Genomic DNA, 26776 nt, shown 5'->3' with positions numbered 1-26776 from the left:
TGCTGCATGTTAGCTACAAAGCTCATCGCATTTATGGAGATGGTATAGATTTTTTCAAAAATCTATAAAAATTAAATAATGGTGACATCAAGCACATGGCTAGTATCGAATAAACTTATAAAAGAAAATGTATACTAAAGGGAATAGTTATAAGATGTAATTGGAGACAGAAAGGGGTTATAACTTACTAGGTCCAAATATATCCCAAACTATAATGGTTACAATCAGTCCATTATTGTGTAATAAATAAGTAGGGATACTGGGTATAATTTTTTTTATAAAGTATACTACAAATACACAAAAATATATAATTTGTAGCCTTTGCGCTCTTATGTAATATAATAATTGATAATAATAATAAGTTACATCATAGTATCACAGATGACTACACAACCTTAGGTTGTCTAACTTTATATGATTTACAGTACCTGTGTAGTTATTTTACCAATTGTTTTTAAAAATTAAATGAAAATATATTAATTATGTAGTTCTAAAATACAATAAATAATTCATTTGGTTGTTTACACATGTCATAATACCTATCAGCATAGTCTTTAAGATCATATTCATGTTGTACCCTGTAAAAAATATGTTCATATTATAACTTGGTGAACATTCTTCAGATGGTCTTGATATCAATAGACGTTTTGCCAAAATGTCCATTTCTTGGCCTATTACACTAAAAGATCATTGTCCATAAGTAATAATTATTCACCAATCCAACATTTATACAGTTCATCACAGCACTATAAGATTTGCATTGAATAAAGTTCTCAGTTCATACACAACTTTTTTATTGATTAAAAAATAAATCATTACATCGGTGGTCAATATGGCTTTATCGCCGGTCACGATACGATCTGTAAGCCTCGCGCTCACGACTACGACCATGAGACCTTTCAGTCGTACGCCACAAAAACTCATCAACCGAACGTTCATATGACCTTTTATCGTACACTATCACTGAACGTGAATAATCTGCTATATCATAATATCGCGGAGGAGGTGGTGGAGGTGGAGGTGGAATCCCATCATAAGGTGAGAGTGCTGCACTGAACCCAGGCGGAGGCACGTAAGACAATGGTGGTAATTGATGGTGCATGGACCTCATGTATTCAGCTACATAAGCTTCTGCTGCTGAGGTAGTGCTGTTGTACCCATCACGGCTGCGACCAAACCATGATGATAGCCGATCACGCATATAGGGTGATGGGGATCTTCTTTTATATGAACTTGATGACAATCGACTTCTGGGTGACGAGAATATTTTGCGTCTGCTTCTTGATGATGTGCTTAAACGGTTTCTGAAGTTTGACCCTCTTGAAGACAATGGTGCACGATAAGTTCTAAAACTACCACCACTCTTCAAATATCCTTTTTTAGATGCTTCTTTAGATTTCCGCAATATAGGAGTCATTTCAATACCTTCATCTTCAGGGAACAATCTACAAAGCTCTTCTGCAACTTTAGGCTCTATTTCTTGGCCATCTCTGCCAATTTTAACTGGTTTACCTTCATTCCATGGATTATACAAATGCAATGTACTGCTGAAAGGCAATTCCTTTCTGCATATCCAATCAACTTTAAAAACTCCATCCAGAACTTTAGCTGAGAGACCTGGTGGCAGAACCCAAGAAACCGGTGTCACATCCCTTCGGGATTCGCTGCCTAATCGAGCAAATCCTGCAAATTTCCCACTTTCTTTTACTGAAAATATCAACAATACATTCCGTGATTCTCTATAAGCTTGGTTCAAATTTGCCTCATTTTGTGGTAGAGTTGACCAAACTCCTTTCGCTTTGGACAACGTGACATTTTCTGCATTATTTGACTTTATCAAGAAAAAACGTGTATCTCTGAACAAATAATTTAACTTTGTCATATAGTCATAAGTTTTGACTCTGTGACTAGTGCTTGTTAAACATCTTCGTTTGTTTTGTATAGGCGAATGGCTTTCAGATTTTACGCGTTTCCGATTAGCCCGTCTTTCTTTAGATTTAGAACTGCCAGAACTTATGCTAGGTGTGCTCGATTCCGTTGACGACGAACTAGTAACTTCACTGCGTGTGTCAAAATCTTTTCCTTCTTCTAACTGTTTCAATTCTTCACCTATTTCTGCCTCTACTTCGCCAACGCCAAGGTTGACGGCGTCTGTGTTGTTGGAAACCTCCATGTTCTATTCACCAACAAAAAATTACAAAATGTAACGATTCAAGTAAATCATTGGTTTAGGAAACTATTTCTATCTTCTAGTAATAATAATACAAACTCTAGTATTAATGATTAGTAAATCATTTTAGAATTTAGCTCTAAATGTTTTTTACAATCAACTCGATTGACGATTCAAGCAAGCTAAATGAATATTGGCTATGGCAGCTAGTATAAGATGTTGCCAAATGTAATAAAACTAACAATGTAGGTACGTCCAATAGGTATAAACACTACACAAAAAACCTCTACAAAGTAAAATAACAATGTACTTATTTGTCTTTTCGATGGTCTCTTCAGTGAGAATATTAAAAGTCCCTAGTAATATTGTAATCCAAACGTCGCGTCGTTGCGCTTAAGAACCGCTAAAAAGTATTTTCTTGCCCTGGATCGCGGTTTCGTCAATCGGTTGGAATCACCGCGTACATAGATAATATATGTATGATCATTATATTGGCTCGATTGTCTAATAGCTCCATTTCACGTTCGCTAATATGTGTGCTAATCAAGGTATAATTCATTACTTTTGTAATTAGACTAATAATTAGGATTATATGTAATACTATTATTTGTAATAAAAATATATTCCCATTACATTCACATCAAATATTACTTTTTGGAGTGCTTTCCATGTTTGATCATATACGCAATTACAAAATGAAATTGTCATGGATAAACAAATTTAGGAATATTCTTTCGATAAATTGTATTGTTAAAAATTGGACACAGACCGGTTTTGGCAGATCTATCTGGATATCTTTAGGGGAGGCCTATGTTCATCAGTGGACTTCACGTGGGTGCCGAAGATAAAGACATAGGCTACCGTGCAAAGAAACCATTACCATAAGTCTATAGTCGATGAGCAAAAAAAACGGATGTTATGCTTGTCAAGTCAGGTGATTTTATTGTCATTATGTTGGCAGTAATGATGGATTGAAAAAACCGCGCAAAGTTTACGTATTGTTTTGTGAAATTAAGTTTATATTTTTTGCTTCTTAATCCATTCAAAAGTTTAATTATAACTTCTTTCTAAAATGCATTATGTTCAAAAATATTTAGAAAAACTTCCTATCACAAAAACAAACACGAAAATAAATGATGGAAAAAAAAACAATATTTTTCTGTACTGTAATTATTACAGCTTTTATTCACAAAAGGTAAGTCGAACCTTTTGAAGTTCGTATATTAATTCTTGTTATGTTTAATCGGTGAAAAAATAGAATAATATTGAATTATTTCAGGTTTTAATGGCTCTTTACGAGAAGAATGTTGATTTTGAACCATTACTTGTAGACATTACGAAAGGAGAGCAATATTCTTCTTGGTTTTTAGAAATAAATCCCCGTGGGGAAATTCCTGTTCTTAAAGTTAAACACGAACTTATACCTGATTCGACAAGGATTTTGGATTACTTGGAATTTTATCTGGATGCAGGTTCGTATTTAATTAACTGAAAATAAAGCAGAATGGCAAGTAATCATTTGTTTAAGATTGGAACTTGTAACTTCATTGGATCCAAACAATCTAAGCATTCATTGTAATAAACAAACAAATAACCTTTTTTTATAGGTGGGTAAATATTAAAATATTACCAAGACTTAAAAAATTCCAAAGGTATAGTAGTTTTTATTAGGACTGCAATTATATGAGGTGTAGTATCATATTTCATTTAAATTGACAAAGAGTACTTATGAGATAATGGTAACTAATTAACATTTGACTATATTCTTGAAAGGAAAGTAAAGCCAGCCGAGAGGAAAATTCTGTTAACTAGTGCTAATATATAATATAATAATTAAATGTTATTTATCTAATTAAAATCATATTCTTATCAAATTAAATTTTATATTATTATTTGCAGATTTGCCCCCTTTAATTAATGTATCCACTGATAGCAAAGTATTAAACAACATCAGCAAATTTCGTGAAGTTATAGAGGCTCTTCCAGCAGGTGTTATAACAGTGGGCTCATTCTTTCATCCTCACCTCTGTGGCAGCCCGAAGTTGCCTTTCATTCTGCCAATCCGGGAAATACTCAAAAGTAAGTACCTATGATATGAAAATTTATCAATTGACTGTTATATTGGGGTAATTTATTGCATGTGTGGTACTACCCCGCCCTAAGATCCCAGGTCGGACAGTAATAATTTTTTTTGCTTAGTACCTATTTACATATACATAGGTTCTTTGTGTAGCTGATTCGCACTAAGCTGTTGTGAGCCAAATGCATGCAAATCTTCATATGCTAAGCATATGGGGCCACAGTCTGAACTGTTAATTAGATTCTATTTTTCTTGTTAACTTGAATATTCTCTTACTATTATCTTATTTTACTATAAATTTTATTATCTACTCATAAAAATGTTTATGAAGATGTTTGTTACATTTGTAACTATTTAGTTATATACAATCACAGTAATCATTCAACCGACATGGCTTGAACTTGAGACAAATAGGGGTCTTGTGGTGGAGAGAGGGGAGGTGGGTTGCGATGGGGCAACCTTCCAGGTTCTCTCGTGGCGGGTATGATGCAGGATTTTATTTTTATATCCTTACCCTGTGAACTAATAATACACATTATCTACCAAAAATGTGAAACTGGGACCTTTTGCTCCAGCCTGTTACTTGCAATGGCTTGACCGTCCTGGCTTTGGACACAATATATAGATTATGTCTAGGACAAACACACTACTACAGATACATTTAGGCTAGTTTTATTGTTGTTTATAAATGTGCCTGAGATTTTCTAACTATAAAAATGTATTTTCTGCCATTTCAGGTGGAGATTTAAGCAGTTCTAGAAATTTGAGGAAATTGGCAGAAGAAAATCCGAATGCCAAGAGTATATTATTGTATAAAGCTGAAATACAAGATCGGAAACATGAAATTTTATCAAGTGAAGAGGAGTACTTGAAGATTTTAAACATAGTAGACCAAGTTTTGACACTTATTGAAGAGCAGTTAAAAACCCAACCTGAAGGTATATATTCTGGATAAGTATTAATGACATTACAGATGGTATTTTTTTTTTAATAAAAATTTTTTTGGAGTCAATTTTCTAACAAAGGTAATTGTTTCTTTCTAGGTAATTGGTTGTGCTGTGAGAATTTTAGCATAGCAGACATCAATCTGGCAGTTCTTTTGCAACGTCTATGGGAATTAGGGTTTGATGAAAAGTTTTGGGCTGAAGGAAAAAGACCACTAATTGAAAACTATTTTAATAGAGTCAGGCAACGTGAATCCTTTAAGCGAACTATTCCTAGCTTACCGGTTCACCTCAAGATGATAGTGATGTCACAACCTCCGGCCTACCTTGGTGCTGCAGGAGCTGCAACACTTGCTGTTGTTGTATCTATTGTTTATGTTTTTAAGAAAATTGTACAGTAATAATGCATATTGTGCAAAAAGTGAATTTCAAAAAAGATATATTTAAAACAATAGTAGTCTTGACTAATTGAAAAAAAATATTATTTATATTCTTTGTCAGAAATCATTAGTAAATCTGTTGATTGTTTGAACCCTTTTAATTTAGTATATGGATGCATAATTAATGACATATGTTCAAGTTAAAGGTAATTGACTACTATAATTTTTTTGTTTTTTTGTAGGCAATAAAATTTCCTTTATCTAATAATTAAACAGTATTTTGGAAAATGATCCACTGAATTGATTATATTTAATCATAGTTAAAGTGTTTACAACAATATCAGTATTATTATCAATAATATAATAGATTTGAAGTAACCAAGGATAATTTTATTTTGATTTGTTATTAGCCATATATTTGAAACTAATAAAACAATGTAAATATTTATAGAAAAAAAGTTTATTAATAAATTATGAAACTTTTCAACATAGATCTTATAAATGAATATAGTGTGAATAGATCAATACTAATAGTATTATTATTCATGCACACTTCACACTATTATAAGTACTACAAAACCTTATCCCAGTTTACACTTATATTAAGGCAACCAATATTATCTCCCCTTTTCTATCACAAAAAATAAATAACACATATCCCAATATAATTGAGAAAAAAATTAACTATGGTCATCACTGACATTTTCAGCAGCATTTGAGTTTCTAATTGGCATGCCCATAAAATGTTTTCCATTTGTTGTGCTGGTCCTTTTGCGTGGTAAATTTGTGGTAGATCCTGATCTTTCTTTATTGTATTTGAATATTCCTTCTCCAGGCAAATTTGGTAAAATATTTGGTATGGTATACCAAACTCTATAAGTCACAAACCAGGTGAGTATAGCCATTACTCCACTGATGAACTTCTCAACCATAATGTGATAGTAAAGTATTGTTGATACCAACATCACATCCCACAAAAGCTGCAGCATTGCTATAGCTATAAAAAATGCTCTCACATAAGGTGTAAAGCTCTCATAAGATACTTTTAAAATGTTTAATTCTTCTGTGTTTATATTTTTGAGTGGATTCACACTAACTGATTTGTCATCTATGCTTCTTGAGTATTTTTCATCTCTAATATAGTCCTTGATTCTTTCCCATCCAATTATTGCTCTAGCCTCTTCTATCATCACTAGGCTTGAATAAATCAGTATAAAACAGTGTCCTGATATATCAAATCCATTCCAAAATGAACCACTTTTTAAACATTCTACTTTGGTGCCCAGTTGTTTTATATTACAGCGACCATAATTGGTCTCTATTATGTTAAAAAGTGTAGTCCAAAAATACCAAAAAAATGTAGCAATTAATAATCGAACCAGATGTGAAGTAGCAATAAGTCTTTTTTTGCCGCAACATGTGGTATAAGATGTCAACAAAACATAAGGCACTGTTAAAAATAATGTCCAAAACCAACCAATTTTAACAAAATATTGGTTAAATAGATTGTCACTTCTCGAGAAATAGGTCTTTGGAAATGTCAGAACATCTGCTATTAGTGATAGTAAAAACAGAGCTCCTAAGTACAAGGCTATTTTTAAATTGATGTCGAAGAATAGTATCTTCTTACAAATGTGCACTATCATTAAAACTAAAACTTCCAATATAGATGAGGCTTCTCGGGTGGGTTTGGTACCTTTGGGTTCAATTGGATCATTTGGAACTTTAAAATTCATTCGCGTGCTTTTTATGTTAGTCCTGCTTGTCATGATTCGAATTTTTCACTTAGATTATGATTTTTGTACGTCGATTTTTGGTACCACTGGTACCTAATCATTGGTGCTCAATGACAACTGACAGTAATTTTTTTTAATTACAACTTAATCTTTAGGTTGTGGCTCCATAGTTGTAATATTTTTATTATAGTGACGAATATTTGCCTCTTTTTTTGAAATTCCTATAAACAGTAAAAATTTCTCTAGTTACAACATAGTTAGTATAAACAAGTATTAACTTCTCATTAAGTAAAGCTTATAATAATATTTCCACATTAATATGTCGATAATAGAAAGACAAATCATTATTTCTAGGTTTGGAAAAAAATTACAAAAAGATTCGAAGCTTATATAAACGGGAGATTTTTTGTTACAGTTAATCTCATATAGATATTTCCGATAAAGTGTCGTGTCGTGTGCGTTAAAATACTTTTTTGCATCTTAATTTTATTTTTGAAGTGAAACGTCTTTAGAATCGTTGTAATACTCGATGAAACAAAATAGCTTCGCGATGTTTAAAAAAAGAAAAGCGTTCAACCAGCCTTCGTGATAATTTTTTTTAATGTGTGGAATAACTTGTAGTCGGACTGACATGATGGCGTTGTTATACAAAGACTGACAAAGACCTCAACATTTCGATATGACTATGGGCCGGCTAAGACGGCTCACGGTCACTCAGCGAGCTATGGAGAGGGCTATGCTCGATGTTTCTCTACGCGATCAAATCAGAAATGAAGAGATCCGTAAAAGAATGAAAGTCACCTACATAGCCAAGCAGATTAGCAAGTTAAAGTGGCAATGGGCAGGGTACATATTTCGCAGGACTGACGGAAGATGGGGTAAAAAGGTTCTCGAGTAAAGAACACGTACTGGCTAGCGCAGCGTTGGACTTCCACCTGCAAGGTGGATGGACGACTTGAATAGGGTCGCAAGAATTCACTAGATGCAGGCTGCTTTAGACAGGTCCGTCTAGAAATCTTTAGGGGAGGCCTATGTTCAGCAGTGGACTACATGATGATGATGATCCTCTATTGTTATAAATAGCGACATATCAGTTAGGAATTTCTGGCATAGCTACTAAGGTGAGTCGGGGGAAGTGCGCCATAAAATTTTCATAGCTGGATTCAATGCAAAATAATTTCTTTTTGTGCTGCCTTAAGAATATAATTTTATTAATTTAAGAATATTTGGTATTTTGTGATAACAACCTATAGCCATTCAAGGAAATTGGACCATAAATTAATAATATTTTGCTCAAAGTAAAAAATGGTAGTAGGCGCACTTGCCTCCGGAAATGGGGTAAGTGCGCCTGTGTAAAAAAACGCCAATATGAAACATTATAAAGAAAACACTCATTTTAGTCCATAGAGAAATAAGTTTTACTCGCAATGCTCTTGGATAATTTTTTAATCACTCAATATTATAACAAACTATGGCTGTCAAATGAAATTCGGGGTAAGTGCGCCATATATATGTAAATCAGGGCTTCAAAACATTTTAGATTTTTTTGCTATATAAGATTTTTGCTATATTAGAGTTTTGTGTGCGGATATGTTGGAATAAAAAATGGTAGCCCTAATATAAAATCCATTTTATTTCTAAAAACTAAAATAACATACAAAAATGTAGAAATTAACAATTTCGAATGCGTTATAACTCAATTACTTAGAATTTGGCCTTATGACATTTGATATGTTTTAGCTGCATTATATCCAGATAACGTGCCTGATCGAACAGTTGGAACCTATTCACGTAAAGTTGCTCTAGACCAAGGTATTTCAGTTCTTCTTTTGTAAAAACGAATTAACTAATACGCCCTTTTATTTAAGTCGGCTCGAAACAAAATACCTTGAGTACAAAAATTCTGCTGTTAAGTATAACATTTTTATAATAATAATTCATATTAGTAAAACTTATTCTCAAAAAGGTTGGCTATATATGGATCAGGGGCAAGTGCGCCATACGACTATTAACTGTGGCGCACTTGCCCTACTCGACAATTTTTAAGTACATTTTTCGCATTGCTAAAAATCCTTTATTTTAGTATATATAAATAAAATTCAGACAGGAAGTTAAAATAAAAGGTTTAAACTATGTATTCACCTTACTGGTTTACAGAAATATGTTCAATATCTTGAAATATTTGATGTTATCTTTCACGGGGTCATCTCTGTTTACAGGTCTAAATGACACTTAAAATAAAATGGCAAATAAATCGTATTAAGGTGGTAGCTCAAGGTCCATTTTCATACATTTTGTTTCGGCTTTAATCTGGGTAACTAAACAAGTATTGGCAAGTAAAGAATTTAAATTCACGTCTAGTTAGTGATTAATTCTCGCAGTTGAAAGAAAAATGTAAAAATAATTAATAATCATGGATATTTCGGCCTTTAAAATTTAATATGACGAAATTTTAAAGGCCGAAATATACATTTTTCTTTCAACTGCGAGAACTAATCACTAACTAGACGTGAATTTAAATTCTTTACTTGCCAATACTTGTTTAGTTACCCAGATTAAAGCCAAAACAAAATGTATGAAAATGGACCTTGAGCTACCACCTTAAAATGAACATAGCCATTTATGTTTTTTAGTGGAACTGTATTTCAGTTAGTAGCATCGATATAAGATTGCGGTAATTGTATAACATCAATAGTTTTCGATTTATTTAGGGTAGGTGCACTTACCCCGTCGGCGCACTTGCCCCGACTGACCTTATATACTTCGCACATAGCCAATAAAAACATTTAATTTTAAAAGAGGTTGCGCTGCTATTGTACGTATGGCGCGGTGTATCGCTATAGTCTAGATATAAGTTTCTTCTTGTATAAATTGCTAGTTTGGGACTCCATTTAGTACAGGAGTACTTAGGCCATAGATCACCCGTATTCACTATCTTTTAGTATATTTTGTCAATGTATAAGATTATTAATAGACACATTCTAAATTAACAACGCCAACGTATACAACGCCACAAATCGTCCTTCTTCGTCTTGTCCAATGTTTATACCGTGTACATATTATATTGGTATTTGGCGATGACCATTGGCTTATACTATATCGGGCAAAGTTACGAAAAGCTGTAAATTAGAAACTAAAGACGTTTTTGCTGCATCGGTTCCCTACTTATAGCATATGGCTTGATAATGCATTTTCACATTCGACACTTGAACACATTTGAGTCGTCTGGCAACACTGAGACTAAACGCTATCGTTTAGCATCGCTAGGTACGCGGCTACATCACTAAAAGAACCAAATGTCTCAACTCTCAAGTGAAGCCATCATTATTCCCTCCTTTTGTGTCCTGTTGCTTGTTTGTGAATACATTGTATAAAACTGCATAATTGTGTATTTTCCAAAATTCAATATGCGGAAAGTATCGAAGAATCGTACGGATGATGATGTGATATCATCTACAAATGGTTCACTAATGAATGAAGACCAGACAGATACAGAACGTAATACCGACTCCAATGAGAAGAATAACTCTGTAGGTAACGATAGTCTCGACCAAAACGACGATGATTCCTCGGATATATCTAAAGAGACTAAAAGAGGTAGACCGAGCAAAGGCAAGTCCAAGAAACGTAAGTCTGGAAAAGAAAAGCATGTCGTCGAAGAAGAGTACGAGGTTTGTATTTATCTGCATTTGCCTCCAAAATATTTCTCAATAAAAATATTGAAGGGAAAGTTGTAAATTACATAGTTGAAACGTTATTATTGTTTTTGTTTTAAATGTTGTTTATGATTGTAAATTGAAGGTACTATTTATTTTTACATTTATGGATGGCGCAGCGCCTAATCTATTTGTGAAAGACAGTTTACGAACACCGAGGCGGGACAAATTTTTGTTTTTTTTTTACTCGAGGTTTTTACGCTGTGCGCCGCTTTTAGACTTATGTTTTTCGTGTTGATACCGTCAGGTTCGCGTCTATTTCTACGTCATGTAAGTTTCTGTCCACAAAGTCAGAGATATTCTTTGGATTTGCTCATTTTATCTACACATGTATTCATGCATAAATATCATTTAAATTTTTAATGACATTGTGATAGGAAAGTATAAATTTATGAAAACAATAAAGGCAATCATACATTTGCTAAATCACACAATTGCATGGTTTATTAAACAGCAATTCTATTAAACTTATTAATCCATTTGTAATAGTTTTATTGGTACATACATATTTAAATTGTTTTTAACATATATTTTTTTTAAATATACAAATACAGTGTAATATAATTTTGTTTAATGTGTGTAGGTTCAATTAGATGTGTGATAAAAACTTTTTAACAAAACAATAACCAACTTCCAAACATACTATAATCCAAAAAATAATTGAGCTTTATGCATATACAGTTTAATAACAAAATTTATATGTATATTCAATATTTTTTTGAGGGTGTGCCTAATTTAAATTGCCAACTAAGCTAAGTAACAATTAAATATGCAAAAACAAGGTTTGACTTAAATTAGCTACAGATTACTGAAAAACTCATTCACATGCGTGGAGCCACAAACAAATGGTAGTATGTATATAGATATAAAAATACAAATTGGGAGGAAGATTACATTGCTGGTGTTTTAAATATATCTTAATATTTCCATATATAAAGTTCAATTTTTTTTTGATTGTAGTGGTTTTTGGATTTGTGTTTTCTTTTTGTTATGATTTTTTTTAATACTCCCTTTTTTACCAAGTGTTTTGATATGAATGTAAAGAAATTATTTAGCAAATTCAAATAGGTTCTCATGTTGGAATTATTTTCTTCATCGTTGATTACTCTATAATTTTCAGGTGGAAAAAATTGTTGACTCAAAGAAGATAAAGGGGAAATTGCACTATCTTATCCGCTGGAAGGGTTATTCGGCTGACAGTGATACTTGGGAACCAGAGAATACACTATCTTGCCCAGAACTTATCAACAAATTTAATGAGGAGGTAATTGTTTGTTTATACAAAGATAATATTTTTCATTTATTTTGAGAAATTGTTTATACTACTTAGTTATATTCATTTTTAGCGCTCACTATTTAATTTGATTAAAAATTTAGCTTCATGACCATCATAATGACCACTTTCTCACCAAAGGCTTTATTAGGGTGATAGTTTACATAGCAGCATACTTATTTGGGATTATCAGCTCAGGCAACATAAATGTGATATTTTCCAATTTGAAAAATTATATACATTGTTTGCCATTATCATGACATGCAATTAAAATCAGTTTGGTGAATGCACTAGTTGCATTTTTGATATAAATGCCCGTATTTACCACGTGCTTGTAGCACCCACTTTGACATGAAGCGCGTGCTACTTCATTGGTGTTCGTGTCGAATATGCCGCGCCGTGCAAGTACTACTTCAACGCACCTAATGCCGATTATGCTGCGTCGTAAGAGTAAATAAAATATTGATTTGGCGCCTTACTCGACGTGTTACTAGGTATACAAAACAATCTCACACGCACCGTTTATAAGGTAGGAATAGATTAAGTTTCGCATTGCCCTTAAAGCCAAGAGTGATCTTCGAGTTCGGGAACTTTTTAGCCTCTCATTGTAGAGATGGGCCGAAATGCGTGTAGCACCGAGACGGTGCCGCGTATCTATGTTAGGGTAACATAGAGCTTCCAATCACGCATCACGCGACATTTTCCAGTTCCGCTTGTTGCGGATTTATAGTCGTGGGATTTGCGGAACTATTTGGTATTCATTGGCAGGCTCAAATTTCTTTACAAACATTTTTAATTGAATGTTGACTAAACTAAACAAGTTTTAAGAGCGTTTACGTGCAGCGCGTGAAGTCAACTATAGGTAATTCTTCGCAAAATTCACTCACACAAAACGGTGCGTAGCTGTGTGCGTAGAGTTAGCGCGTCGGCTATCTTTATAGTCGGACCAACCAATTTTGATCATTTCGCTTTAATTATCTAAGTAATTGGAATGTAACTTATAATTTATGATACATGAAGAATTCTATTATTAAATATATAAGAATTCTTCATTAAATAGTTTATATGTATCATTTTGTAATTATAAAAAAAAAAAACATTTTTAACAAATTTTAACGGCAATTTTACAAATTTTTGTTTTCACTTTCTAAGTAAATGCAAATGCTTAAATTTTTTAAGCATTTGCATTTAGAAAGTACCCTTTAGTAAAGTGGAGCTCATCATGAAGCCGAAAGATAGGCACCAAAACTCCGTAATCAGACAATAAATCAGGAAAATTACCATGTCCTTAGGAAAGGAAGAGGAAAATTACTGTGCTACGATGTTTATAATGGACCACATAATTACTCCATAGATCTGCAGTTTTTAATATTTAGCGTATTGAAAGTTTTAATTAAGTCATTAGAAATTACATATTGGAATTTATATTTTGAGTCCGAAGGTGTATGTAATGAGATATCATTTTTAGGTGTATAACTAAAAAGTGAGAAATAAAAGACTTCTTTTTTCGGAAGTTGGTTATATTTTTTTGGATAGTTTTTTTTTAATAGGTACTAGGTAGTGCTTCTCAGTGACATCGATCATCAATCGATCGATCGTACATCCATGTATAACAATTTACCAGTTTTGTATCCATAGTTTTACATAATATTTGCGACACTCGACGAAGCAAAATAATTGGTTCTGTACTTTTTTTTCGACCAACAGCAGTCAGCTATGACTAAGTATGGGAATACCGTCTTTTACATCGCCACAGGCAACAGCTTTATCAGTTTCTTCCCTAGCGGTCTCTTACATCCTGTCCTCTGCAGTTGATTTCAATCATTTAGCTAACTCGTCGTAACATTTCATGTAAACATTTTGCGTTAATATTGGTAAATCTGTGGAAGCTAACTGTTCGTTTAAATTTGATCTACCAAATCCAGTCATCAAAGCTCCATTCACAGCTCCACGATATACGTCCATACTATCAGTATATCTCTTAGAGGTAAATAGCTTAAATTCCATATTGCACATATGACACTTCATTAAAAATGTTGACTGCAAGCAAACTTTATTCTCTTTCAATAATTGTAAATGTTCGATACTACAACCTGTTGCTCTGTTGTGGTTATTGAGTGTTTTAATTTGATCCAAGAAATATTGAAAATCTATAATTTTGCGGCTTTTAATAACCTCATTTATTTTGAGTGTAGTTTCAGGCTCGATTACCTAAAAATAAAAAAAAAATATATAGAACATACTATTATTGTTATCGAAGTTTACGCAAACATTACATACTTAAGTAAAACTGCATATGGATCTAGACGCGTTTAATTTATACAAGTATAATGACGCCAAACCTGCACAGGGTTAAACGTCAGGATAAAGTAATACTCGTATGTAAAATAAATGTGAGCGTGTAAACCTAAACTAGCCCAAATAGTTAAGAAGATAGGTATACTAACTACTACTAGTAGTTTTATTCACTAGCTACATAAACTACCAAATCCCTTATTTCTAAGGTTCAAAAAGGAAAAAGATATAGGATTTCGTCTCTCGTCACTTGAATTTTCTTAACAGTGGGCACCAGTGAACACAAAAACCTTGTTATTTGAAAGTAAGCGTACCTATGCAAAATGAAAAAAAAAATCAGCCATGTGCGAGTGGAACTCGCGCACTGAGTAATTTGGCGAGTTGTAAACATTTTGACAACGGTACAGCAAAGTGATCCTATAAGGCTAAGAACTCACGAAGCGGTTTTTACTCGCGCCCGCCGTGGTTAAGAAACGGCAATAATTTATAGCAAATTATTTTGCCTACAAATATGTTTTTTTCCCCTTTGTCCTCAAATGGTAACTCATACCTTTTCTACCTGCATAACATTCGATAAGTTAAATTTGGTAAGTTCTATGGCAAAGAAAAGAGTTAGGAATAAATAAGTAAAGTTGTACGAATTTAACAAAAAAATTGTAAGAATATATTTACAATAAAAAAAAAATCAAAAATAAGTTAAACATTTTGTTTCGACCGGATTTTCATGAGCACTGACGAACCCGGTAAACTTTGGAGCGCTGTAACAGCGTTTTAAATGAATGAAATAAAAAAAAATATAGGGAACAATTTTCCTCAAAAGATCAATTACAATTTAGTTTGAGGTAATTTTTTTGTAAAATATATGAAAAAAAGTTATAGAGCAAAAAAGAAAACTTTTAAAAACATTTTCTCACATTTTTGCTTATAACTTCTTTAATTTTTAATTTAGGGCAAAAAGTAATATAAACATTTTTGTAGGCAAAACAATTTGCTACAAATTATGACTTTACAAAATTTATGTAAGACGCATAGTTTCCGAGATATCGCGAAAAAAGTGTTTTCACCCCTTTTTCCATGATGGCGGCCAGGGAACAATGGTGGCGACCCCACAAACTTGAGGTTAAGCTTGTATTGACCCCCCGCACATGTTCCAAAAATAAAATTGCGTCCTCTAAAAAATGCAAAGCTCATGTAACATTTCAATGGGCTAATTGATTTTTGACATATATTTGCATGCTTTAGGAATTGCAGGCCCGTAATTGCGGCGGGCGCGGGTAAATACCGCTTTGTGAGTTTTTAGCTTAGGGTTCCATTTTTTTCCTTTGAGTAACTGTTGCTCAAGTGTTTAATGAGTAAAAAAACAACCATAACTACAGACGCATGTTATAACATTAGTACACCAACCTTTTAGCTCTTGCTTTAGCCGAAGTTTCAGCGTTGTTGCGTTTCCTTTTCTTACCTAGAAATAGCTTTACTTCCCATTGTGTCTGAAACATAATAATAACTTATAGTAACTACTAAAATTATTGTCACTCATCAAAGAAAAAAATATTTTACTTACTAAAGTACTAAGATGTGGCAATCACTGTATACACGTGGCTATTTTTTCTACGCACAGCAAAGGTCGACTGTAGTTTGGCCGGAGCGACGAGCGATACGTCCTCTCTCTAGAAAGCTTCAAGGCGGACTAATTTGAAACGATTTGTGCGTTGCGTTTTATAGTGGTATTTAAAATATTTATAGAAAAATAACAGAACTAATTTTGTTGAATTTTTAAATTGTATGTTTTTAAGGGGAAGTTCTTCTATTATAGTAATTCAATATTATATTCAATTAATTAAGATATAGTGATATAAAAAAATCATTTTAATGACCAACATTTCTGAAATTTTCGAATTCTTTGAATTTTTATTTCTCATGAATTAAACATAAAAATATATTTTTTCTCTAATAACTTTTTTCTTCAGGATCTTTTTAGTTAGATAAAAATAACGTATTGTTATGTTCTTTAGTGGTTTAAGATATTTTGAGCTTCGAAATAGACGTTCGAAGCGCAAATAAGAAAACCTCTGTTCAGTAATCATTAAAGAATTTACAAATACTCAATAAATCTTAAAATTTGCTCTACTAACTATTTAGACAACAAAATTTTCTATAATGATTACTAATTCATATGTTTTTAAAATAATGTTTTGATGGATATTATCCCCTTCGAAAAGTGCTGTTTTTGAGACATACGGCGCGCGGATGCGTAAACGCTCTTAATCAGTAGGTTGATTCCCTATGCCACTCGCGATAACACACCGTAAACGCGTGTTGTCAAAACAAGCTCTAAACACAAACGCGTTTCATACACGCGCCACGATGAGTAATTGAAAAATAGGTATTGTGTATGCCATACGATAGGTTGTCTATGCTTAATATTTTTTATATTACGATGTGTTAATGCGTTCAGAAATATTTCATCCCCTCGAATCGGCAAGTATCGGTTTTTTTGAAAAGGCTTTTTTTGTTTGTATTCGTGATTTTAAATGATGTAACTCGAATAAATCACTGCCAAACTTTATTTAATCCCATTTTTGTATATACATAAATGTAAGAAACATGACAGGAATATAAAAATAATTTAAAGAAATTTCTGTAGACTGTGATTGTTTTCAAACGAAAAAATATTACTTCAAAATGATTGTCAAATGTCAATGTCATAGACTTATTTACTTGATTTGTTTACTAAAGCCACATTTTAAAAATTGAATTGAATTGATATATTAATGCTACGAATTAGAAGATTTTACACGAATGCTGTTATATGAATAAGAGTAAATGCTGTTGTGCTTATGTAGTTTGTGCTAAATTGGCGCTAATAATGTATATTAAGACGAATTCTATGGACCTTCCATCATAACATTTGTTGCAAAATCGTTAAGGCATTAACTCAATTTCTTTTTTTTTATTTAGTTAAATAAAGTGACGAGGATGCCGTTTACCTGATGATAAGCGATACGACCGCCCATAAACAGTTACAATACTATCTGGAACTTTGAATTGCAAAGCACTGTGTGACATTCCACAATAGTTTTCACAATGAGAGAAAGATTTTATGTCTTATAATGAAAAGTAATTACGCTAGTTACAATTTCCTTTAAACTGGTACACATCAGTGCATAGACACAGTTTAACTTGGCTAGAGAAATAGACATTGCCGTCGACACCTTATAACTATAAAGACAGACACTCACATATAACAGACTTACCACCAATAATTGAAATAATTATTACATTTGATATTATCAGTTTTGTTAACATTAGTATTCAATGTAAGATGCCTTTGGTCTCCTAAAATAAAAAAGAAAGTGTTTGTACAAACAATTTTAGATTTAACATGATTACATACTTTTGTTTGTAATTGTGTAAAATTATTGGGATTACCTACATGAAAATTTTGCTTTGTTCCCCTGGATCGATATTCACATTTTGAAGATTTTGATATCGAATTTAACCTGGCTAAGCCCTAGATTAATAACCTATACCCATTACTTATAACAACAATAATGTATAACTAGTAAAAATTTCTTCAATAATCTTTATTGTTATCAAACTTTTTAGGTACAAAACATTCACCACAAACCAATTTCAAAGTATTAATTGTAATCTACATAATTAAGAAAACATATTGTTTAAAAGATACCTTCATTAGTGTTTTATATTTGTTTGCCTATCTATTTACTAATAGAAATATTACATCGAAGTAATAAAAAATAAACTTGATTGACCTCAATTGTTGTCAAAAGTCGGGTTGCCAGTAGTAAAGTAGCTTATTTTTCACCGCTGAGTCCATAACACAAATTTGACTATCAAGATACAAAAACATATGTTTGAATATTTATTCGATCATTTAGGATTTATATTTGTTTTGGTTTCTGCTAAGGTAGAATATTATATTTGAGTTTTCACGATGTAAAGAGGATACTATCAATAGAAATTATACGGTCGTTGTATCTAAATAATTAATTTGTCTAAACGCGCATAGACGCGCTGGATTGCCGCACGTTATTTTGACAATTCGTAACATGCCCGTAAGGCGGATGTGTCACACCCAATGATTAAAGAGTATAGAGGATGGGTAATATGGTCACGTGACATGCGGCACATTTAATGCATATAATGGCGCCGACTCCGCCCCTAACAATAGTGATATGCTAGTACCGAAAATTTTGTATCGACATCGAAGAATTAAAAGAGAGACAAACAAGCCCAAAAAAGATCAAATACGAAAAGGGTTAGGTTCTACCATAATATAAATATAACAAACCATAATATAAACAAACAAACTGAAACTGATTTATAAGTAACAATTGTTAAAGAAAGCAGTACCTGTTGTGACAAACATCCAGTTGTGTTTGATCTATATTTGTATGTTGCACTATTCCTTGCTAAAAATTTAAGTTACAGATTAACATATTTACTTAATACATGATAAATGGAATAAGATAGCGTAGTCAGCAATTATTTGGTTGGTTTTATTTTATTTTATTATTATGCTCTTTGATCGAGAAACATAACCATGTTTCAGCAAACTAAAATCAATGAGCGTAAAGATGGTGGTTAAGATAATCAATTATAATAATTATTTGCAATAACAACAATATGATTATGTATCTATTTCCGTACATGCAAAGGTTGCTCGAAACATAAGACCGCCAATTGTAAAAATATATCTTACATTTCATCTTTATGTTGTTTCTTTTATGTTTATCTATTCTTTTATGTAACAATTCTAATTTTATTCATAGCAATATATTAAAGTAATATTACTATTAGGTGAAGTATAATAATCATTACTATTTTACTTATCTGGAATATTGTTGGAAAACAGTTATCTTTACTCGCGTTAATTAAACGTGTGGTTTATGCATATCTTCTCAAAATGTAAAGAAATATGTATTTGGTGTAGGATTTCAATCACGTCGCTCAATATTCTCAATTCATTTTGCCTTGGTTTTTAAATTTTTTGGTTATCTTAAAAAAATATTCTAATTTCCCTTAGTTTGTCGTTCTGGATAATACAATATTGATGTGTGCTCTAACATTCTTTCAAAGACAAAAACCGTAACTGATAAACGGGCGTCTGTTAAAATATCGATAACAATAATTTCTAAATAAATCCACCCACCCATCCCTAAGCTCGTGTGTAAACAAACATAATGATTTTAATGTGTATAAATCACGCCTAAAAGGGTCCAAAGCTTAACAAACCAGATCCACATATCATTTCAATTGATAAAAACAAATCCAAAAAGTAAATATACAAAGATATTTGCTAATTTTCGGTAAAAACAGTTACTAACCTATGAAAAGATATTTCGGGGTCTTTCTTGCGTGAATTCGATTTGCATCCTTTCACACAACACTGAGTCATTTTCGAAACTTAACAAATACACTAATAAACACACTGAACAATTGAGAATATGATTATATTACTTTAAATTCAATATTTATGAAGATTTGTTTACATCGTCTGACACTACATGTACTTGCTGACTCGCCTGCAACAAATGGCGTTTCTGCCGCAAGGAGGTCCCAGTGTGTTGAAGTAAACGAAATAGTCCCATATGCGAAGAAAGCAATTATTTTTATCTTTTTTTGTTGCGTTCCAAATAAGCTTTGAGTAAAAGAGATAGACATATATATTGACAATTCTGCGTCGATTTCCCTGACATAAATATAACTTATTCATATAGCTAATTTTTGAGGCCTGTCTTTATATTTAGTCATTGGTCACACCTAATCGTGTCCATGAAATGTCAATTTGGCATACAAAATACCCTTACATACTCATAACACGAAGTTAACAAAACACACCGTGTTACGAGTTTGGCATTGTCGTAGGGAATCATGCCCCAGTTTTGTTAATATTCCGTTGAAAATGTTTTTGTTTTTTGTTTAAGCCTTCTCGCCCGCGTTGACGTATACGGCTCTTTTGACAGATATTCAAATAACCATTTTTCCTAGCAATTATTGCGAACGATTATTACCAGCAATAGTTGATTCATCTAAATAAGGGCCTAACTTTAAAGTAATACGTGGAATAATATTATTAAAACTTACGCGAGACATATTAAATTAGTCGAAAACAACACGGTTTTACTCACGTATAAAAAGTAGTCGGAATCGCCGACCAGTTTCGACCTATTAAGTAGGTTATCCTCAGGGGCGAGTGCTAAGAGGACGTCGCGTCGCGGAGGCCTCTTGATCACTGATCGATGATCGAGGATGACCTACTTAATAGGTCGAAACTGGTCGGCGATTCCGACTACTTTTTATACGTGAGTAAAACCGTGTTGTTTTCGACTAATTTAATACGTGGAATGATTTTTTTTCTATTTTTTTTATTTGATCTTTAAATATTTTTTAAGGACACAGAAATTACTCCTCTGCACCTGATCGCAAGTGGAGAGGCGTTCAAATAGGGTATCGACTGACGAGTGCTTGATGAGCCACCCGACAGTCGGCACAATATTTTGTCAAATTCCTTGCTATGTTTTCGAAATAAAATGTCCGATTACAATGAAAATTAAATAACACCACCATAAAGCTTTACCAAACACAACACAAAAAATAAGTAATCAATATCAGTTAATAATTGCCTGAGACATCGCATAACATACACACATAAATAAAAACAATTGAATTGAGAACCTTCTTTTTTGGAAGCGAACCGAAGATCTGAGTTGGACTTATCGTAATGAAATATTTGCTAATAATGATAGACTAATCTACTGGCACTCGAATGTACTGGCACTCGCCTATAACAGCGCTATCTTGTGGCGAAAACTGGGACTACTCGAACGTAGCACGTTCGGGGATGGAACGTTCTCGGAAGATATCAATGTTCTCAGAATGTCGTGTCTCCCGACTGTTCCAGATCTTTCATGAATGTTCCACGGACATGGATAGATCATGCGACCTGGTGTAAAAGGGGTCACGCGGCCTCCGCGTCTCCACGGAACAAAGAAAAGATTTTTCTTTTCTTTTCCGTGAGCGTCATTCTTGTTTAGAACGCGATTGAAGAGAACTTCAAAGCGACCACTGAACTGTGTTTGACCGTGTAGTGAAGTGAATGTAATTGAGTGTTGCAGTATTGTGTGTTTATATAAATAATATAATATCAGCCCTGTATTATATACTTGCCCACTGCTGAGCACGGGCCTCCTCTATTACTGAGAGGGATTAGGCCTTAGTCCACCACGCTAGCCTAGTGCGGATTGGTAGACTTCACATACCTTCGAAATTCCTATAGAGAACTTCTCAGATGTGCAGGTTTCCTCACGATCCCGCCCTGTGGAATGGGGGCGTTTGAAGAATTCCACCACGGTGTCCCCTGCATGTCGTAAGAGGCGACTAATAGGGGCCACGAAGGGGGTCGTCGGCGGGCAGCAGGGGGCTGTCCGCCCTAGTGCATTTTTGTGCATCCTTGCACATTTTTCGGTTGACCCCCGGGATGGACGGCAGTGTGTAGTTGGCCTCATGCTGCCGTAGACGCCGAGGGCGTCCTTCGGTGCGTGGGGGCTTCTGAGCCCCCCCCCCATAGGAGACGGGCCGCAAGGCGGCACCGCGCAGGGCCGGCTGCGGACGAAGACTTAGACACTTCCGTCAGAGGAAGCCCGCAGCCGTCCCTAATGCGCCGAAGAGGGCCACCGCGGAGTTTTAGCTGGTAGGCCGTGCATAGGTTAGTTGCACTCGGGTTAGGGACTCCGCCCGAAGGTCGTCATCAAATTCGGGCGGCTCAACGCCGGGCCGTAAGGCACGGTTACCTCAGCATAACCGCTCAGTCGCCCCCCACGAAGACTGGGCGGTAGTAATAAGGGACTTTCTACGCGAAACAAAAAAAAAAAAAAAAGTTTCCTCACGATGTTTTCCTTCACCGTTAAAGCGAACGATAAATTCACAAAGAATACACATGATTTTAGAAAAGTCATAGGTGTGTACCCTTGGGATTTGAACCTGCGGACATTCGTCTAGGCAGTCCGTTCCACACCCAACTAGGCTATCGCCGCTTGCCGCTTTTTTTTTTGTGTGTTTAGTGCTAATAAATTGCTTATTGGTGTTTTCATGAAAATTCGATATTGTCATTATTTATCTCGAACCCCAGCACGTAACAATAATAAAACATTGCCTGCTCTATTGTGTGTTGACGCCTAGTTGGCCACTTTTGGTATATTCATCTAAATAAGAGTTCTCAAAAAGTTTTATGGATTAATATCCATAAAAATGATTCATAGCAAGATCTACACATTATCATAGTTCAAATCCACTTTCTATTCTATCTCTATAGTTCCTAAATATACAAATTTACCCTGACTGATTCAAATACCAAAATTCTGCAGTGGTTTTCTTCCTTTCTCTGATGAATTGAGCAATAATCTGGTTAGTGGGTAAATAACGGTGTGCTGCTTACAAAAATTTTTCACGTTCGAGTCCGCTTACGATCCGACAAAGAATCCAGCCACTACACCTCTGTCCCGTTAATGTCCATGTTATATAAAATGTGTTGTTTGTTGAGCCACACGACGGTCTCCTAGGCCGCATGCGAGCTTACCAATCTGGCATGCATGATATCGACAATTATACCGCCTACTTCGTTTGGCACGGAAACTTTCTTGGGCGACATTCTCATGCTTTTCTTAAAGTCTAGTTTTCGACGGTAAGATTTTTGTTTCGATTGCCCTAATCGCAACGTCCTAGGTTACAAAAAAAAAACTATATGTGAAGCTCATTAGCTTCATGTTACGTATAGTTTTTTCTTTCTATTAAGTTAGGTATTGCTCGCCTCGTGAAAATAGTTTTTCCGGGATAAAAGTCCCACTATGTGCTTTTTCTAGATAAAGAAACAGCCTACGAACTGTCTTACGATTCAAGTCTAATGGAACCAACATTTGTGTCCTATCTATTTTTTCAATGTTTAAAATGATATAGGTAGGTCTAAATTATAAAGATTAAAAAAATATATATTTGTTGAGTTCTAATTATTTATTTTTAATTGAATTGTCATCTATTTACAACAAAATTGATTGTAGAAAGAAAATTCTAAAAACAAAGAGAGCAAACCTACTAAGAAAGCAATTAAAAGAAAAGCCAAAAAAGGTAAAGATAATCAACCTGCCAGTAAAAGACCCAAAACTGAATGGGATGGCAAAGACGATGAAAATGCTGAGTATGAGGTAAGTAAATGTTCGTTTAAGGTTATAGCTTAAGGTCCATTTTTCATACATTTTGTTTCACCTTTAATCTGGGTAACTAAACAAGTATTGACAAGTAAAGAATTCAAATTGATTACGACGAAATTTTAAAGGCCGAAATATCCATGCATATTAATTATTTTTACGTTTTTCTTTCAACTGCGAGAACTAATCACTAACTAGACGTGAATTTAAATTCTTTACTTGTCAATACTTGTTTAGTTACCCAGATTAAAGGTGAAACAAAATGTATGAAAAATGGACCTTAAGCTATAACCACAAGATTTATTACAGACTTAAAATTATCAATTTTTAAATATATATATTCGAATTTGTAATACAGTAAAAAATTGTTTGAAAGTTTACTTGGATGACATATCTTGTTTTATAGCACAGTTCGCCACATAAGTATTTAGGTCACGTGATTTTAATTTATTATTATTTATCAAAAGAATCATTCATGTGTTATGGGCATCAAAGGATCGGAATAGGAATTAGGGTGTGTGTTAATTTCGGAAATCTCACTTACCCATCGTACTTAACATGTAAAACGCAACAGCGAATTGCTACGCATAGTTAATTATGTTTCTATAAGTTTAGATCATACATAAAGGTACAATACTTGATAAATGATGACCATTGCATATATTCTAATTAATGATGAAAAAATATATAATGTATATTTTTTAAATTAAAGGTTGAACGCATCATGGAAGTGCATCATAAGAAAAATGGCAAAAGAGAATTTTTAATTCATTGGAAAGGATGGTCCAGCAAGTTTGATTCATGGGAACCAGAGAGCAACCTTAATTGCCCAGAATTGATTAAAAAATTTATGGACAAGGTTTATTTTTACATTTTACCTGCATATTTATATTTTATATATGTCTTACTCAGTTGGAAAATTGATTTTATTGTACATGTTCTAGGTTTCCAACGCTCGTTCAATGGATTCACGAAATTTAAGGGTGGCTCCAGAGGCTACTAACAGATTCACACTACAAGACCCAACAACGGGTCGGCGATTAAGCAAAAGACGTGGCCAGCGTCAAAGGTATTAAATTTGAGATGTGACGTTGCTGTTTCAATTTTTAAAATAAAAAATAATAATATTTTATGCCTTGTTTTTACAGAGTGCGTTATGACAATGCGGAGTAGAGGATTTTTTCTCATTATACCAAAACTTTATGTTGGATGTAATATGTGATTTTATGCATATTATTGGTATTTTTATTTTATATGTGAAGAAGTTTCATATTAAATGTTTTCATAGAGTCATTCTGTGTTCTATGAAGTATTTATATAGTATTTAGTTAATCTTTTGAATATATTTTTTTGTAACATAGCAAGTAAAAACCTGTTTATTTATATGTTGCGTATTTTTTTTTCAAAGAAACTATAATTTACTGATGTATAAAACTTTTTCGACGGTTGTAAAGCTAAGTTTAGTCTATGGCAGAATTTATTACATTAATACATTGTTGTATTAGGTGAGTATATTGAGTTATATACATATTTAGAATAAGCGATTGTTCATTCTCCTTTTGATTCTTTAAGGAACTCAGATATAGACCATTTCATCCACGAAGGTTCACCCCACCACTTTTCGAGTGGAGCGGGGCAAGGTCATTGACCCAAGTTTCAGTTGCGAGTTGCGAGCGGTTCGGTGTACATGAGTTTTATGATCTACGTTGCGCAAACCTATTGATTCGTCACGAAAGTTGCTCTACTACTTATTGTAATTTTAAATAGACTTAAAAGATGTGGTTTTTTTAACGACTGAAAATTTTGCTTTAGATTTCGTTAGGACTAAATATGTACCTTTTTAATTTCATTGGCATGAGACCTTGGAATTAAAGATACTGTACAGAAATTTACAAAAGCGAATAAGATTTTGATGATTTTCATTACGGTGGTTCTGTTGGGCTAATTTCTTACTAACAAAAAAAATAATAAAAACATAAAATCGCCTTGAAAAATCACTAAAAACCAGAAATTATTTAACATATATTATATGGGTTACTCAGAAATGAACAATTTGGCGCGAAAAATTAAAAATGATTTTAAATTCGATCGAGATTTAAACCGAGGTCTATTTTGTCAAAATGACATCAAATAAGCAATTTAAACGAATGCAAAGAAACATAGTAAAGTAACAAAGTGTTTACAGTTACAGTATTCCTCTGTTCTTACAATATTCCTATTCAATAAAACTCACTGTGCACCAACAGTTATTGCAAACAAATTACAAAATTTTTTTAGTGACTCAACTATAATGATTTATACTGGTTTTTGACCGCGGTGTTATTTGATGCTATTTTTTAAAATATCTTGGCTCTAAAATATCTCAACCTGTTATACGTTATCTTATACTTAAAAGCCAAATATGTAATAATATTTTACGACGGCTATAGGCCTTCGTAAAATATATCATATCCTATTAGTGATTTTATATCACGCTATGATTAATAGGAACTGATCAGTAATTAAAATTATTCCTTTTGTGACCTTCCGTGATGTGCGCTGCGTAAACGGTTAATATTACGCAACAATCATGAATGACAGAATTGTTCCTCTTAAAAAGTTTTAAAAAGTATATTATAAAACGAAGTCCACCTCCGCACCTATCTGCCTGTCTGAACGATATAAAGTCAAAAACTAACCAAATGGGAAGGACATAGGCTATTTTCTATCTCGAGAAAATATGTAGCGAGACTTTTATACCCGGGAAACTTTATAACGCGGGCGGAGCCGCGCGGAATACAAATAATAAAATTGGAGTAGAGCATATTTCCAATCGTATCATTTTTGTCTCGCGATAGACTTTTTTTTTTTTGTTTCGCGGAGAAAGTCCCTTGTTACTACCGCCCAGCCTTCGTGGGGGGCGACTGAACGGTTATGCTGGGGTAACCGTGCCTTACAGCCCGGCGTTGAGCCGCCCGG

At 33.5% G+C, this 26776-nt stretch overlaps 4 protein-coding genes across 4 annotated transcripts; 2 read left to right on the top strand and 2 right to left on the bottom strand.

The window, feature by feature from the left end:
- Window positions 1-294: 294 nt before the first annotated feature.
- LOC115451855 (YTH domain-containing protein 1) lies at window positions 295-2395 on the bottom strand. The gene has a single exon (XM_030180250.2). The coding sequence runs from the start codon at window positions 2171-2173 to the stop codon at window positions 839-841; it is 1335 nt and encodes a 444-aa protein (XP_030036110.1). The 5' UTR covers window positions 2174-2395; the 3' UTR covers window positions 295-838.
- A 689-nt stretch (window positions 2396-3084) lies between these two features.
- On the top strand, window positions 3085-5952 carry LOC115451857 (ganglioside-induced differentiation-associated protein 1). Its single transcript, XM_030180253.2, has 5 exons — window positions 3085-3365; window positions 3450-3642; window positions 4070-4249; window positions 4988-5188; window positions 5294-5952. The coding sequence occupies exons 1-5, from the start codon at window positions 3243-3245 to the stop codon at window positions 5593-5595; spliced, it is 999 nt and encodes a 332-aa protein (XP_030036113.1). The 5' UTR covers window positions 3085-3242; the 3' UTR covers window positions 5596-5952.
- A 60-nt stretch (window positions 5953-6012) lies between these two features.
- Window positions 6013-7443, bottom strand: LOC115451856 (fat storage-inducing transmembrane protein). The gene has a single exon (XM_030180252.2). It carries the CDS (start codon window positions 7341-7343, stop codon window positions 6255-6257), a length of 1089 nt encoding a protein of 362 aa, XP_030036112.1. The 5' UTR covers window positions 7344-7443; the 3' UTR covers window positions 6013-6254.
- A 3120-nt stretch (window positions 7444-10563) lies between these two features.
- LOC115451849 (chromobox protein homolog 3) lies at window positions 10564-26676 on the top strand. Its single transcript, XM_037438894.1, has 6 exons — window positions 10564-10981; window positions 12147-12290; window positions 23672-23815; window positions 24531-24677; window positions 24763-24887; window positions 24967-26676. The coding sequence occupies exons 1-6, from the start codon at window positions 10718-10720 to the stop codon at window positions 24989-24991; spliced, it is 849 nt and encodes a 282-aa protein (XP_037294791.1). The 5' UTR covers window positions 10564-10717; the 3' UTR covers window positions 24992-26676.
- The last annotated feature ends 100 nt before the right edge of the window (window positions 26677-26776 follow it).

This window comes from Manduca sexta, chromosome 15 (assembly GCF_014839805.1).
Source record: "Manduca sexta isolate Smith_Timp_Sample1 chromosome 15, JHU_Msex_v1.0, whole genome shotgun sequence".
In the NCBI taxonomy this organism is placed as follows: Eukaryota; Metazoa; Arthropoda; class Insecta; order Lepidoptera; family Sphingidae; genus Manduca; species Manduca sexta.
This window is presented reverse-complemented; position numbering and strand designations above follow the sequence as displayed.